General features: G+C 45.1%; 1 protein-coding gene across 1 annotated transcript in view; it reads left to right on the plus strand.

Annotated features, from left to right (window-relative positions):
* KIAA1328 (KIAA1328 ortholog) overlaps positions 1 to 16,195 on the plus strand; it is a 227,307-nt gene that overhangs the window by 141,880 nt on the left and 69,232 nt on the right. The window contains exons 7-8 of the mRNA XM_064176570.1: positions 4,503 to 5,188; positions 10,077 to 10,172. Of these exons, the coding sequence (XP_064032640.1) occupies positions 4,503 to 5,188; positions 10,077 to 10,172 (782 nt within the window). The remainder of the gene's footprint in view (positions 1 to 4,502; positions 5,189 to 10,076; positions 10,173 to 16,195) is intronic.

The raw sequence follows: 16,195 nt of genomic DNA on the forward strand, positions 1-16,195 counted from the left end.
CTGCCAAGCTGATAATCCCTGGACACAGCGTCCAGAAGAAGACAGCAGCACCAAGGCAGAGCTCATCCTTCACCAGGAGAAAAGGTTAGAAAAAAACAATATTTCCCACAAACTGGGAAGATTTATCCTCTCCCCTCAAGCCAGGAAGATTCCAGCCTCAAAGAGTCCACAGGAAGAGACCCTTGAATTCTGGACACTAGGCACAGGCTGTGGCGCAGCCCTGGAGGGTGATTAATAATTAATAACACTTGTGGGTAAAAGCTTTAATACCTCTGTAATATAAGTTGCCTCTGCCATAGAGCAGAAAGGGTTTCAGCCCACTCTGCTGGGCAGATAGCATAAAGATCCCGAGTGGCATCAAGCCACAGGGAAAACTCCTCTCTCTGTTTATAGTTTGAATGTTTGCTAGTTAAATAACAAATTCCATGTACATATTTTGTCCTAAATTGTTTTCATAACTGTGTACTGAACATTAATATTAATATACAGTGGTTGGGGGTGGCGAGAGTTCATAAATATTGAATTTAATAAATTATATTTTTATATAAAATTATATCACCCCAATTAATTTTTCCCCTCCGCCAAATAGGCGTAGCTACTGAGGGCCCCCTCCGTGACATCTTCAACCTGCATGTTCCTTCCTCATGGTTCTACCCCATCACAAGAAACTCCAGACCTGAAAATCCAGGTCAGAGAAATGTTCTCAAGATACAAGTGAGAACAATTCTAGTTTATTGTTTCTCCTTCTGTATCGATACATTTCAGCTACAAACCATTAAACCAGGCACTAGGGGTTGAGCTCTAGTGCTTTTAGCATCTACTGGAAATTGTTCAACTTAAAGGCACTTTATTTTGCTAGCACCCTAGCTTTGTCCTCAGAATGTAAGATTTCTCAAAGTTATGATTTAGGGCTGTTTTCTTAAACTTGTTTTGTACATGCGGAGCTACCTGTAAAATCTGACAGGACTTTGCCTATGTTGAGATTGTAAACTATTTCATCCCTTGCAGTACAAAGCCCTATATGCTGGAGTCAGTCTGTAAGTGTTTCCCCTGCCAGTGCTGAGAACTGACACTGCAGAACACATAAATTTCATTTAAGAAGAATTTGTAGAGATCATAATGCTGTATGCGTGGAAGTGGTGTGCTATTTTTCTGTTTGCAGGAAGTTTTAAGGACTGAGTGTTTGTTTAAGCTCTAATCTGAATCCCTGAGCAAAAATTATTGGAATTGCAGTAAATATTTTGTAGAGCTCTCCACATGTCTTCCTCTTTAAACCTTCCTAAAGATTATTCAAACTATTTTTTAATATCATCCTGTTTTCATGTGAGAGTTTAACATCTGATCAAGTCTTATTAACTCCATACATTGCAAGGAGCAGCCTGAGTTTGTTTGTTTATTTAAGCCTCAGTTAAAGGAAGTTGTATCTTTAAATACCATACAGCATGCCTGAAAGAGCTCCACAGAGGGGAAAGCACAGCTGTTCCATCATGGTTTGTCCTGGTTTCCATGTGTCCCATAGGCAATATCTTTCTTAAACTCATCTTGTGTAATTACCCAATTCCTTATGCTTGTGCATCTTTAGACTCTTGATGGTAGGTGGGTCTTTGAATTTTTTCCCCCCACACTTTTCCCCTTCACCTGGCCTGCATTGAACAGATCTGTCATGGCATGCTCCAGTCTCATCTGATCTCTCATAAATGCAAAGGTCAGTTCATTTTCCCTGCAGCTTCTACTATCCAGCTCTAGTTTTCAATTAAAGCGTTAAGAGAAATATACGAATTGTGAAAAAAGTTCTTGTGCCTAGCTTCTGGCTTCCAACAGTTAATTTTTCTGTGGGGTTAGACCCTGCAAAGTACTGAGTAGCTGTCAAAGGCATGTTGGAAGTCAGTCTTCTGCCTAACATGACCTCCTTCTTCTAAAGGAATAAAAAAAATGCACTCACATTCAATGACATTAATGAGAATTTTCCCCCCTGCAAACATATTGTAACTGTGAAATAACATTAAAGTTTCTCTGCCTTGTTATGAAGTCTTTAAATGTCAGTGCCATTCTGAGACCGTCAGGGCAGATTTAATGGCGGCCAAGGTCAACAAATGCTAACTGGTACCTCTCTTTTAGGGTCTTCAGGGACTCTTAATAGAGTCTCAGCCATGAAGTTAATTTGCGATGTGGACCTTTATTCTTAAACCTGCTCCTGATGATTATTTTGTGCCATCGTCATTCATGTGCTTTGATTTTTTAACATTCTCTTGTCTCTTCAAGAGACAAGAAAGCAAACTACTAAAATAAATTCTTGTTTTTATAATCTTTGGGTCTTCTTTTTTCTTTTTTTCCCCCCCTTTTTAATTCTGTTTATAAGCTGCAAAAAGGTAGCAGCATATGCCTTCTGCAGGCTACCCTAAGCTGCCAACTCTGATAGGATCCTCTAAGAATACCGTCAGGTCTAAGAATACCTTCTGCTGTCCTAACAGGCTGGCAAACTGGCCACCTTGAAAGCCTTTTTCTATCGGTGCCATAAGTGCTTCATTAGGAGAAACAGGTGAGGTAGGAAATGAGAGGCAGCGTATAACCACAGGATTCTCTTACTTTCCCTTTTCTGTAATATTTCTTCCTGTTGCTAGTCATGCCTTTATACATGGTCTAATTTAGATTAAAAGGGCTTTGTAGCCTTTATTTGTCTAGAAAATATTGCAGACAAGGATGGCACACTACAAATAATAAATAACAAAACTCTGTCTTTTTTTGGCAGCGTGTTGCATTTCTGCTCAGTTGCCCTGCCAGCCCCTCTGACTTTAAAATATTTTAATGTCCTGCACTTTTCACCCAGTCCAAGCACCAGACTTTCCTCAGACATTTAGCACTGACATTAATGCAAATACCTCCAACTCACTAGGCCCTTTGGGGCAAAACATGACATCCTTGGCTTTCAATCACATGGCAGAGGGTATATAGTTGCATCCACAAAACTGGAAATAATAAAATATCAGCATTCAGGTGCTAATTCACTTTAATTTTCATTGTGTGAAGTCCATAAGAAACTTGTAATTGGTTGACTTGAAGGGCAACAGAGTATATTTTGGTATTTTGATAATTTATTTAAAATATTTTTAATTATACATATAAACACTGCATAGACTTGGAGTATCTCTGTCTTCTAATCAGTGCAGGACACTTGCTTGCATTAGTTCTTCAAAGAGAGAGTGATTTGCCATTGGAATGGGCTGCCCAGGGAGGTGGTGGAGGCACTGTCCCTGGAGGTCTTCAAGAAAAGCCTGGATGAGGCACTGGGTGCCATGGTCTAGTTGACTGGCTAGGGCTGGGTGCTAGGTTGGACTGGATGATCTTGGAGGTCTCTTTCAACTTGGTTGATTCTATGATTCTATGATTCTAAGTGTTTAAGGCTTGCTGACTGCCACTCTGTAAACAATATCTATTCTAAACATTGCCAAAGTGCAAATAATACTCCTCTTTCCATCAGCGCACAGCAAATTTCCCTGCTAAAACAACTTGCACTGCAGTGGTTTTGTTATCGTTAATAAACCTGGCTTCTGTAATTAAGAAAATTAGATCTTTGTGAGAGGTCTCAAAGGCTGGAGGAGTTTAGATTCAGGATGTTATTGAAATTAATGCACAGGTCTAGCAAGAGAAATGTGAGTGCCCAATGCACCGCTGTTCTAATGTGCATAAAATCTCGAATGCTTAACTGTCTAGCTGAGCCATAGGCAAAGATACTCCAGGATGTAAGTAGAATTTTGATGTCTGTTACATAATATGCACCAGCATAACAAAACCACTAGAATTTGCCTGCACTTGGTTGACAAATTAGAGTTATAGTTGCTTTCTTTCTTCAGAGTTTTATCAGAGCATAATCACTTGCCCAGCTTAATTGAAAAATCACTTACATTTATAGCTGAATTTAAACATGTTTTGTATTTAAATGACAGCTTTTGATGTACAACCATTTTTTTACAGAAAGTAGTTGGGTTTTATCTGTGTTTCTGTAAAGATATTTCAAAAACTCTCATCAAATTTCCAGAGGTAAGTAATATCCCATTCAGTACAAGGTGAAATGTTTTACATCAAATCTCCTGCTGTGTAATGGCCAATCAAAGAGTATTTATAGCGGCTGAATGGATTTTTTGGCTCAGTATTCAAAATTAAACATTTTCAAACCTTAACATTTAATGTTTTTTGCCACTCTTGGAGTTGATTTTATGTAACCCTAGATGGTCGCAACTACTTGATACTCTGAAGCAGCTCATTTTATGCTGAGGATCCTGCAGGCAGTAGTTTTACATTTATTACACTTGTGTAGATTGAACGAAATGTAGATTTGATAGATGATTCTTGTCTGCTTTCTGGTAAACATTTTCTTCGGTTTGGGTTTATGTCCATCAGCTTTATGCATTAAGTCTGCTTCTAAGAGAATGCATTTACCAAGTGAAATTAATGAGCATAGATAAGCTTTAGTAATTCACAGGAAATTGTTTCTTTTATTGTAGGTGTTCAGTAAGAAAAGCTTGTGCCAACAACCGTCTTTGGAGCTAGATGGTTCATACTTGGGTGTTGGAGGACCTCAGAATTCTTATAAGAACATTAGAGCACCAAAGGCTGGAAGTTCAGTCTGTGTTGCATTGTCTCAGCCTTGCAGGAATAATCATGGTTATGGGACTGAAATCCATTACAGCCACCAGGAGAGTCTGAAGGACTGCCCCAGGCGAAATGGCCTGCACAGAAAGTGTAACAACGTGATTTCCCCAGTCAAGCAGAAGACTCCTCCTCATGTAAAAACAGCTCAGGAGATGGACCAGAAAGCAAAGAAGGTTCTGAGCTTATGTACGCAGCAAGTGAGTCATGGTTGCACCTGCAGGCATCTGGAGAGCTCAGGTAGTGCACAAGAGAGCCACCATGTCAGCCAGGTGCTTCGAAGACACTGTGGGACAGTTCGCGAAACCTGTGCTTATTCTAGGTGCTCTCAAGCTTCTGTCTTGAATGACAGCATGGAGTCAGGGCCTAATGAAACAGGAAAGGCTAAAAGCTTTTATGAAGAAAAAAGGCAGAACCTGCTTCTGCAGAAGATGGAACTGGAAATGGAAAAGAAAAGACTCCAGCATTTATTGGCTAAGCAAGAAGCAAGTGTGCTCCTAAAACAACATCAACTGCACCAATCCCATATGGATTATAACAGGTGATTTTTAACTCCTTAAGAAAAAAATCTAGAAATTCTCATGAACATGTGGGCAATAGTTAATTACAGTGGGAGAATGAAACTGTAAGATAGGCAAGACCTGTGGCACTGTCTAACAGTGATTTAGAGAGGAGATTTTTTAGTACATTAGCATATACTGTTGGGAAACATGACAGCTGTCAAAAGCAGCAGAGGAAAATAGTATGTGATAGAAAGAAAGGCACAGGAAAAACAGTACTAAAATATTAGGTAAAAAAAGAGGAGCAGTAGTGAACACAAGAGATTGATCGTGGTGCAGGCACTTGAAAGAATACAGACGTTTAGCAAGAAAGCATTGTGAGTTTGGATGATAGATGAGGCATTCACCCTTCCTTGGAGAGGTCACTTGAAAGTAGTACACCTTCATAGGTAGATAGCAGCATAAATGTGTTTTACCAAAAATAGATGGAGATCATATATATACTATACACACACACACATATATGTAATTGTTTTTTACATGTGTATGCATATGTACATATGTGTGTGTGTATGTATATGTATGTGTATATATATTTATAAAAGAAATGGAGCTCTGTGTAGCAAGGACATTTTTGTTCAAGTGATGTTTGTGAAAGAGAGAATGCCAAATCTGAAGCCTGAAGCAGAATGCATACTTAGAACTGGAAGAAAGGAAAGGCTATAAATATGTGGGGTATAGCTTAAGAGGCCTCTGGGTCATTCATGTGGGGAAGAATAACAACAGGCATCAGTACAGGCTGGGGACTGTCCTGCTGGAAATCAGCTCTGTGGAGAAAGACCTTGGAGTGATGATGGACAGCAAGTTCTGCATGGGCCAGCTTTGTGCCCTTGTTACCAAGAGAGCCAATGGCATCCTGGGACCTATCAGGAAAAATGTGTCCAGTAGGTCTAGGGAGGTTCTTCTCCTCCCCCACTCTGCCGTGGTGAGACTATACCTGGAATACTGTGCCCAGTTTTGGGCTCCTCAGTTCACAAGACAGAGGGACCTGCTGGAAATAGTCCAGCAGAGAACCACGAGGATGACTGGGGGCCTTGAGCATCTCCTCTACAAAGAGAGACTGAGAGCTCTGGGGCTGTTTAGTCTGGAGAAGAAAAGACTGAGAGGAGATCTTGTCAATGTCTACAAATATCTGAGGGGTGGGTGTCAGGATGAGGCCAATCTCTTTTCACTGGCCAGCAGCAGTAAGACAAGGAGCAGCAGCTACAAACTGGAACTCAGAAGATTTCACCTCAACACCTCTGGCTGCCCAGAGAGGTTGTGGAGTCTCTTTCTCTGGAGACTTTCAAAACCTGCCTGGATGCATTCCTGTGTAAACTACCTTAGGGGACTCTGCCTTGTCAGGAAGGTCAAACTCAATGATCTTTGGGGGTCCCTTCCAACTTCTAATATTCTGTGATTCTGGGAGCTTGTTGTAGAGGGTGAGGCAACACCTTTCTGACCCTACAGATGAGTTCTCTGAACTATTAATGTATTATAACCAACGTGGGAAAATATACCACTTTCTCTTCTTAATCCCAGCCTCATGGTTAATCTTCAGACTCTGAAAAAGATACTGTAATGTTAGGTTGATTCTATTTTCCTTTTTTCTTAGATTTTAGCTCCCATTGATCATAATGCCTGTGATGGTTTGGGCTCTTACTCGCCCCCCCACACTTTTGGAATTGCCTCAGCTAACTCAGAAAGGCCTCCAGGAATATAAATGAAGCTATTTATTTTACAGCAGCAAATATACAAGCAGCTATTTACAATATATACAGTTATATACAGAAATATACAAAGGATAAACAATACAGAAGCACAACTCCCCTCCCAGAAACCTGAGTCCCCAGGAGGGGCTCTCAAACCACCCCAACACCTTCCCCGGCCCCTCTCAACCTTACCCCAATTCCCAGGAAGAAGAGAGGTGCAGCCAAGAGGTTAAGAAGGAAGGTTTGTGGCAGCGGTGTTAAGGAGATGTGACCTAGGTCTGAAGGCAAAGGCAGAATGAAAGACAAAATGGAGAATGTTTACTTCTTCTTCCCAGAGTTCTCAGCGTGACTGTGAGAGAAGAGACACAACCATGTTTACCTTTTCACTGCCCATTATCTACTTCTTTTACCAAAACATTCCAGCTTGCTTCAAACTAGCACAATGCCTTTAAAAACACCTGTCTTAAAGGCAGTCACAGTTGTGCATGTTGAAAATGGCTGAGGTCACAAACATAGTATTATGATTTCAGGTGAGAACTAGGTAAAAACAGATAGATCCTTAATCATCCAGTACCTTAATTCTATGCATACATCCCTCTGATGAAAACCAAGTGATTCATAGAATCATAGAATCATAGAATCAACCAGGTTGGAAGAGACCTCCAAGATCATCCCGTCCAACCTATCACCCAGCCCTAGCCAGTCAACTAGACCATGGCACTAAGTGCCTCATCCAGTCTTTTCTTGAAGACCTCCTGTATAGGGTTAACACTCCTGGGGGAGTGACCCTGAACCTGACCCTAGGGGTCTGAACCCAAGACACCTCCAGGGACGGTGCCTCCACCACCTCCCTGGGCAGCCCATTCCAATGGGAAATCACTCTCTCTGTGAAGAACTTCTTCCTAACATCCAGCCTATACCTACCCTGGCACAACTTGAGACTGTGTCCCCTTGTTTTATTGCTGGTTACCTGGGAGAAGAGGCCACCCCCCACCTGGCTACAATGCCCCTTCAGGTAGTTGTAGACAGTAATAAGATCACCCCTGAGCCTCCTCTTCTCCAGGCTAAACAGGCCCAGTTCCCTCAACCTCTCCTCATAGGATTTGTGTTCCAGGCCCCTCACCAGCTTCGTTGCCCTTCTCTGGACATGCTCCAGCACCTCAACATCTTTCTTGAATTGAGGGGCCCAGAACTGGACACCGTACTCAAGGTGTGGCCTGACCAGTGCTGAGTACAGGGCAAGAATAACCTCCCTTGTCCTACTGGCCACACTGTTCCTGATGCAGGCCAGGATGCCATTGGCTCTCTTGGCCACCTGGGCACACTGCTGGCTCATCTTCAGCTTACTATCTATCAGTACCCCCAGGTCCCTTTCCTCCTGGCTGCTCTCCAGCCACTCAGTCCCCAGCCTGTAGCACTGCTTGGGGTTATTGTGGCCGAAGTGCAGAACCCTGCACTTGGCCTTGTTAAATCTCATCCCCTTGGCCTCTGCCCACCCATTCAGCCTGTCCAGGTCCCTCTGCAGGGCTCTCCTACCTTCCAACAGATCAACACCTGCTCCTAGCTTGGTGTCATCTGCAAATTTACTGATGCTGGACTCAATGCCCTCGTCCAGATCATGAATAAAGATATTGAACAGGACTGGGCCCAGCACTGATCCTTGGGGAGATTATGAAACCAAGATTATGAAGAACATATAGACTTAGGCTTTTTGTAGTTTTGTTTCCAATGGATCTTTTCCAGTATTTGAGGCATAGGATCATAGGGTATTGGGAAAAAAAGGACCTTAAATATATTTCTAATGATGTGCTTGTTAATGCCATTTTCTTTTTAAATTGAAAGAGCCCCAAACTTCAAGGTGCTAGTTACAAAAAAGAATTCTGTGAAAGAAAATCACATATGATTAATCTGAGGACTCGATATTTATGATCTCTTTTCAAAGGTGCTGGTGAAAGCGTATTTGCCATATTCCCTCTAAGAAAAGTGACTAGAATATAGTGTGCTTTCTCTTAAAAAAGATAAATTCAGTCCTTTTAGAATTAGATGTTTGATGTTTACAGGTGAATCTCTTAGGCAGGCACTGTTCTATTTCAGTTCCAGGTATATAATTCAATTTTGTGCTTAGTAATAGGGTAATTTTATATACTACAAACAATGAAAATTTGTTTAGCTAAGCTTAAATACCCTTTGCTTCATTGCCAGGAGGCTGTAACCTAGTTCATCTCTTAACATCATGACAGTTTAAAAAAATAGTACAACAAAAAATCTTTTCCATGTAGTGTTTATTGTTGTCTGTTTTTCTGCATGAGTGGATTTAAAGTCCATTCTGAGCTGCTGAAAATGTTGTCATTGAATGACAAGTGAAAAGTCTGACTGTTTGTAATTGTTGGGGTTTAATTCTTATTTTTCAGTTAAAGTATTTATTGATTATTTATTCTTTTTTTTTTTTTGCCACAATGTATCATAGCTGCATTTTAATTTCCACATTTATCTCCCTAGTGTCAAGTGTGTATAGTGCTTTTAGTCTACAGTTCCTCTACATCTAAAACAGTTATGGAGCTATCAAAAATGGTGTGTGGGGGGGGAGAGGAATGGGGCAGTTGAGAGATCCTTCCTGATGCTGACCCTGCCAGAGTGGAGAAATATATGTTAAAATTTGGAACCAGAAATTTTATTCAAATAGAAAGGGAGAAATGTCTCTATTGCTGACTTTCCTGTCTTCATTGAAGAGAAAAAAAAAAGGTGGGGTAATCTTAGTATCAGTTCTGGGCCTATCATTTCAGGGCACACAACCTTCTCGAACAAATTCTGCGTTTATGCAGTTTACACATGATGGCTTTGAGCTCCAGTGCTGCTGGAGCTGTAATCTGAGCCCAACAGGAATCTTTGTTATTACATATTTTGACTATTTTCTTAAGGGAGCTGGTCCTTGGAAATCAGTAAATGGAATTTTTCTAATCTTTTTTTCCCAGTGGTAACTCTTAGAAGCAAAGGCACTGGACACAAGTCAGCCTTTCAATACAAAAGTATATGTGAAAGTGCGAAAACAGCCATGAAAGCTTCTGCATTTAATGTGATTAAGTGCCCTATTTGTTGACACAGAATTCACCTTTTTCTGGCAAGTTCCTGGTGTGATGATTTGACCAGCTGCAAAACTGGCAAACTCTGCTTTTTTCAGGTTTAGAGGCCACATACCTGGTTCAGAAGATGTGCCCATTGATGAAGCACCTGGAGGACTTGCTCTGATGATGAATGGCAACAGCATGGGGCTAAGGTAATTTCTCTCTTCACTTCTAAGTACTTCGCAGTGTCGATATATCTTCTTGACAGTGTGCTGTTGGCTGCCAAGTGTACTTGTTCATGTGTTTGTTTCAGATTAAGAGCTTTTTTTCTGAAGGAAAGGTAAAATTCATTGGCTGTTGAGTTTTATGACTCAACTCGATAGTTATGCTGACCTGTTATTACTCAAGGTTTAGGGGTTGACTTTCTTTAGAGGTCCCAGGTTTCTCTGTCATCTCTTAAAGACACCTACCTAGTCTAGTGCAAAGTAGAGTTTTCATGAGATCTTAGCTCTTTGTCTTGGGTTCAAATGCAAGTTCCCAGAGACTCTTATAAATTTGGTAGACCCAATGACAATTTATAGAATTTATAGAGTTTATAGAGTGTCCTCCCCTCCTCCCCCTCCTTTCCCCAAAAGACAGGGAGAGAGATAAAAGGTAGGGACACCCCAATAAATCAATCTCACTCGATTTGGAAGTTAAAAAGGAAAAGTTTAACAATAACTTAGAAAAAAGGGATTGGAGGTAGGGGAGTTTACAAAGGATAAGGAAGGGAAAACAGCAAAAATACAAAACAGGGATGGATACAACCCGAGTAGTGTGATGGTGTCTCTGCCTCGTGGCTGGTATGCAGTATCAGTGTGTGTGTGCGGTCATGAACGCAGGTAGGGAGCAAGAGGGCGAAAAGAGAAAGAGACAGGAGAACTCCTGTCTTTTATACCACAGGAAGTGGGGGGAGTGGGCTAACCATCACCTGGAGTGTGGCCCACCCCTGAGGAGGGGCCAAGACCCCTAGGGTCAGGTTCAGGGTCACTCCCCCAGGAGTGTTAACCCTATACATTCCACCCCTTGGTTAGACCACTTCCACCTTCCTAAGAACAGTCTTCTTCTCCAAAGATGGGAAAAGTGTCCATGGGTTAAGAGTTCGTGAAGTCCTTCTTGGTCCCCGGCTGTATCCCAAGGCGATGTGCTCCTCTGGTCCGGTGCAGGTTGCTGAGATGTGAGCAGGGCAGGAACGGAAGAAAAGTCAGTGAATCAGGAACAGTTCTTGTTGGTACTCAGGAAAAGAGTCTTTTCCCTCTGCGAAGAAAACATCAGGAACAGTCTCTTCATGTCTGGCATCAGGGGAACAGGTGTAGATGAGATGGCTGTAGACATCCTCTGGAGGGAAATCAGGAACAGTCTCTCACTGCAGGGCATCAGTGACGAATCAGATGCAGGGTTCTGGTTGGACGCCGTGGTGTGATGCGATGCTGTAGGACTCTGGATAGCTGCTGCTGTCATGTAGGTTCTGTTGGACGCCGTGTAGTGGTGAGGGTATAACTACAAAAAACAACTTGTAACCCCTTATGAACTATAATACAAGTATTGCACAACTATGATACAAGTATTGCACAACTATGATACAACTATAATACAAGATAACCTGAAAGTATCTGGAACACATGGAATCAACTCTGAGATTTCAAAACCTTTTCAGCTAAAGAGAGGTTTCTCTGAGGGACACACTCGATAACACCAGTTTCCATCATCACCCAGTATGTGTGACCAGGACCCTCTGCAGATACCACCCCTTTGATAGGTTTTCCCCCACCAGAGGCAGGAGCAACCCACACAGTCTTTCCCAGTAGATTCCTTTCACAGACTACAGGAACTCCATCTCCCTCAACTGTGGGCAGTAGGGCAGACTGAGCAGGACCAGCTCTGTTAACTGATCCCCTGCTATTCACCAGCCAAGTGGCTTCTGCAAGGTGCTTCTCCCAGTTTCTGAGAGTTCCACCTCCCATAGCCTTCAGGGTGGTTTTCAGCAGACCATTGTGTCGCTCAATCTTTCCTGCAGCCTGTGGGTAGTATGGGATGTGATAAACCCATTCTATCCCATGCTCTTTTGCCCAGTTGCTTACAAGGTGGTTCTTGAAATGGGTCCCATTGTCTGACTCTATTCTCTCTGGGGTACCGTGTCTCCACAGGATGTGGCTCTGCAGGCCCAGAATGGTGTTACGGGCAGTAGCATGAGGTACTGGGTAGGTTTCCAGCCACCCCGTGCTTCCCTCCACCATGGTTAACACATACTGCTTGCCACTACGAGACCGAGGCAGAGTGATGTAATCAATCTGCCAGGCCTCCCCATACCTGTACTTAGACCACCTTCCCCCATACCACAAAGGCTTCATGCGCTTGGCTTGCTTTATGGTGGCACAGATGTCACATTCATGGATAACCTGAGTTATGGCCTCCATGGATATGTCCACGGACCTGTCTCGGGCCCATTGGTATGTGGCATCTCTTCCTTGGTGACCAGAAGAGTCATGTGCCCACCGAGCTAAGAACAGTTCACCTTTGTGCTTCCAGTCCAGGTCAATCTGGCAGATGTGGGCAGCCTGGTCAGCTTGGTGGTTATGCTGCTGCTCTTCAGTGGCTCTGCTCTTTGGGATGTGAGCACTGATGTGGCGGATTTTAACTGGCAGTTTGTCCAGGCGTGCAGAAATGTCTTGCCAGAGATCAGCAGCCCAAATAGGCTTCCCTTTTCTCTGCCAATCATTTCTCTTCCACTCCTTCAGCCACCCCCATAAGGCATTTGCTACCATCCATGAGTCGGTGTAGATGTATAGCATTGGCCACTGCTCTCGTTCTGCAATGTCCAGGGCCAGCTGGATGGCTTTCACCTCAGCATACTGGCTGGATTCGCCTTCTCCATCTCTTGCCTCTGCAACCCTGCGTGTGGGGTTCCAGACGGCAGCCTTCCATCTCCGCTTGCTGCCTACCAGGCGGCAGGATCCATCTGTGAAGAGAGCATATGCCTTTTCCTCCTCAGGAAGGTCACTGTATGGGGGGGCTTCCTCAGCACGGGTCACTGCCTTCTCTTCTGCTGGCTTTCCAAAGTCAGTGCCCTCTGGCCAGTTGGTGATGACCTCCACAATGCCTGGACGCTCGAGAGTCCCCATCCTAGCCCTCTGAGTTATCAGAGCCATCCACTTACTCCAAGTGGCATCTGTGGCATGGTGCGGAGTCGAACCCTTCCCTTTAAACATCCAAGTCAGGACTGGAAGCCTTGGAGCTAAAAGGAGTGGTGACTCCGTCCCAATCACCTCAGAGGCAGCTCTGACTCCCTCATAGGCAGCTAGGATTTCTTTCTCTGTGGGGGTATACTTGGTCTCTGAGCCTTTGTACGCCTTGCTCCAGAACCCGAGTGGGCGGCCTCTTGTCTCATCAGGAGCTTTCTGCCATAGGCTCCAGCTAGGACCATTCTCACCGGCTGCTGTGTAGAGAATGTTCTTAATCTCTGGGCCGGTTCGAACTGGTCCCAAGGCCATGGCATGGACCACCTCTCGTTTGATCTGGTCAAATGCCACCTGCTGCTCAGGTCCCCACCCAAAGTTATTTCTCTTTCTTGTAACGTCAAAGAGGGGTTTCACAATTTGACTGTACCCGGGAATGTGCATCTTCCAAAAGCCCACAAACCCCATGAAGGATTGTGTCTCCTTCCGGTTAGTGGGTTCCACCATAGTGGCCACTTTATTCACCACATCCATAGGGATGTGGCGTCGGCCATCCTGCCAGCGAACTCCCAGGAACTGGATCTCTCTGGCAGGCCCTTTCACTTTGCGTCTCTTAATGGCAAAACCAGCATCCAACAGGATATTAATGATCTTCTCACCCTTCTGGAAGACCTCCTCTGCTGTCTCACCCCATACAATGATGTCATCGATGTACTGCAGATGTTCCAGAGCTCCACCCTTCTCCAGTGCAGTCTGGATGATGCTGTGGCAGATTGTAGGGCTGTGCTTCCACCCTTGAGGCAGTCTGTTCCAGTGGTACTGGACTCCTCTCCAGGTGAAGGCAAACTGCGGCCTACATTCTTCTGCAATGGGGATGGAGAAGAAAGCATTAGCAATGTCAATTGTGGCATACCATTTGGCCTCCTTCGTTTCCAGTTCATACTGCAGCTCCAACATGTCAGGCACGGCTGCGCTGATTGGAGGAGTCACTTCATTCAGGCCTCGGAAATCCACCGTGAGTCTCCACTCCCCCGTCTCCTTTCGCACTGGCCATATCGGGCTGTTGAAGGGCGAGTGGCTCTTGCTGATGACAAGCTGCTGCTCCAGGCGGCGAATCAGCTGCTGTATGGGTAGCAGGGAGTCTCTGTTGGTGCGGTATTGCCTGCGATGAACTACACGAGAAGCAATAGGTAACTTGACATCTTCCACCTTGTGGGTACCAACCACGGAAGGGTCATCTGACAAGCCAGGCATGATAGACAGCTGCTCTTTGTCTGCAGTCTCTACAGCTGCTATGCCAAATGCCCACTTGTTCCCCTTCGGATCTTTAAAGTACCCTTCCCGGAGAAAGTCAATCCCCAGGATGCAAGGTGCATCAGGGCCAGTTACTATGGAGTGCTTCTCCCACACATTCCCGGTGAGGCTTATCTCAGCCTGCAGCACAGTCAACTCCTGAGACCCCCCTGTGACTCCTGCAATTGTAACAGTATCTGTCCCCCTGTGGCTGGAGGGGATCAGAGTGCATTGGGCACCGGTGTCTACCAACGCTCTGTACTTCTCGGCTTCAGAAGTGCCAGGCCATTTCACAAACACGTCCCAATATACTCTGTTATCCCTGGCCTCCGCCTGGCTGGAGACAGGGCACCTCTAATTCTGAGCAGTGTGACTGCATGAGGCACATGGACCTGAGTTACTAGCTTCACCACCCCTTGAGCGAGAGCGCTGCCTGCGGGACACTGGGGCAACCCCTCTTCTGGAGGAGTTATTCCCTGTGTTTGTCCCCTGCAGTTCCCTTACCCTGGCCCATAGAGCTGAGGTGGGCTGGCCATGCCATCTATCCATGTTTTCCCCATGGTCACACAGTGTTCTCCAGAGTGACCCCCTGTGTGTACCCTGTCTGCTCTGGGCTGGTCTCCTGCGGGGAGGAGGAGGAGCACGGCGGCGTGTGTTCCTTACAGCTGAGACTTGCACCCATTCTGAAGGTGAAGAGCAGTCATCCTCTGCCTTCTGCATTTCAGAGAAAGAGGCTTTCAGCTCGTTCATTTCTTGGGTGAGGGTCTCTACAGTGGCAATTAAGGTTTTCCTCGACAAACTGTCTTCAAACTGTCTTAGGTCATTCACAAACTCCCTGATTGTGGGAAGGTTGTTGGGGTCTCTGCCCAGCAGCAGTGCTCCCAATGTGGGGGCATATGTGGAAGGGGCACACTGAGTCAGTTTCTTTAAGAGGGCTGGCTTCATGCGGACATCATCAGGGTCCGAGGGCCTCTGGTCGGCTCCATAAATTATCTCTTGAACCGCCATTTGCCTCAGGTATGAGATCCCCTGTTCCATATCTGTCCATCTAAGGGGATGGAAAATCATGTCATCCTTAGTCGGGTACCTGTACCTCACAGCTATCAGAAGCCTGGCCCAAAGTGAGTGGGTACCATCGAGCCTTCCCAGTTCCTTATCCACACCTCCATCCCTCGACAAGGATCCCAGCTGCTTCGCCTCCCTGTGATCTAGGTCCACTGTTTCTGCTCCTGCATCCCAGCATTTCAAAAGCCAGGCTAAAAGGGACTGTCCGTTTGCCCTTGCATACTCCTGCCTTATGTGCCTGATTTCCTTTCTGGGCGTGGAGCTGATAAGGATCACTCCATTATCAGGTCCATTTCCAGCTGGTTGCTGTTGCTGGGGGGTGCTGGTTCCCGAAGAGGTCCCTTGCCCTGGATCGGTATCTGCGGGAGGGTTTTGATTTGATCTTGCGGGCCGCGTGGTAATTGGCGCTAGGTGAAGGGGGCTGGGCTGAGGGGGCAGGGTCCGGGGGGCTGCCCTGGGCGGGACCGGAGGCGGAGTTCGGGGCGGAGCCGCGCTAGGGGCGGTGCCTGCGCTCGGGGCGGCCGGAACGGCCTGACCTGTCGCCCAACCCCCGCAACTGCAGCTCGGGCAGTGAGGACTACCCCTCCCCCTAAGCACCCTAATGGCGGCGCCCACTCGATATTTCCACGTGTCCCAGTTCACCGCTATCTTATTAATTCCCA

This window comes from Pogoniulus pusillus, chromosome Z (assembly GCF_015220805.1).
Source record: "Pogoniulus pusillus isolate bPogPus1 chromosome Z, bPogPus1.pri, whole genome shotgun sequence".
Lineage (NCBI taxonomy): Eukaryota > Metazoa > Chordata > Aves > Piciformes > Lybiidae > Pogoniulus > Pogoniulus pusillus.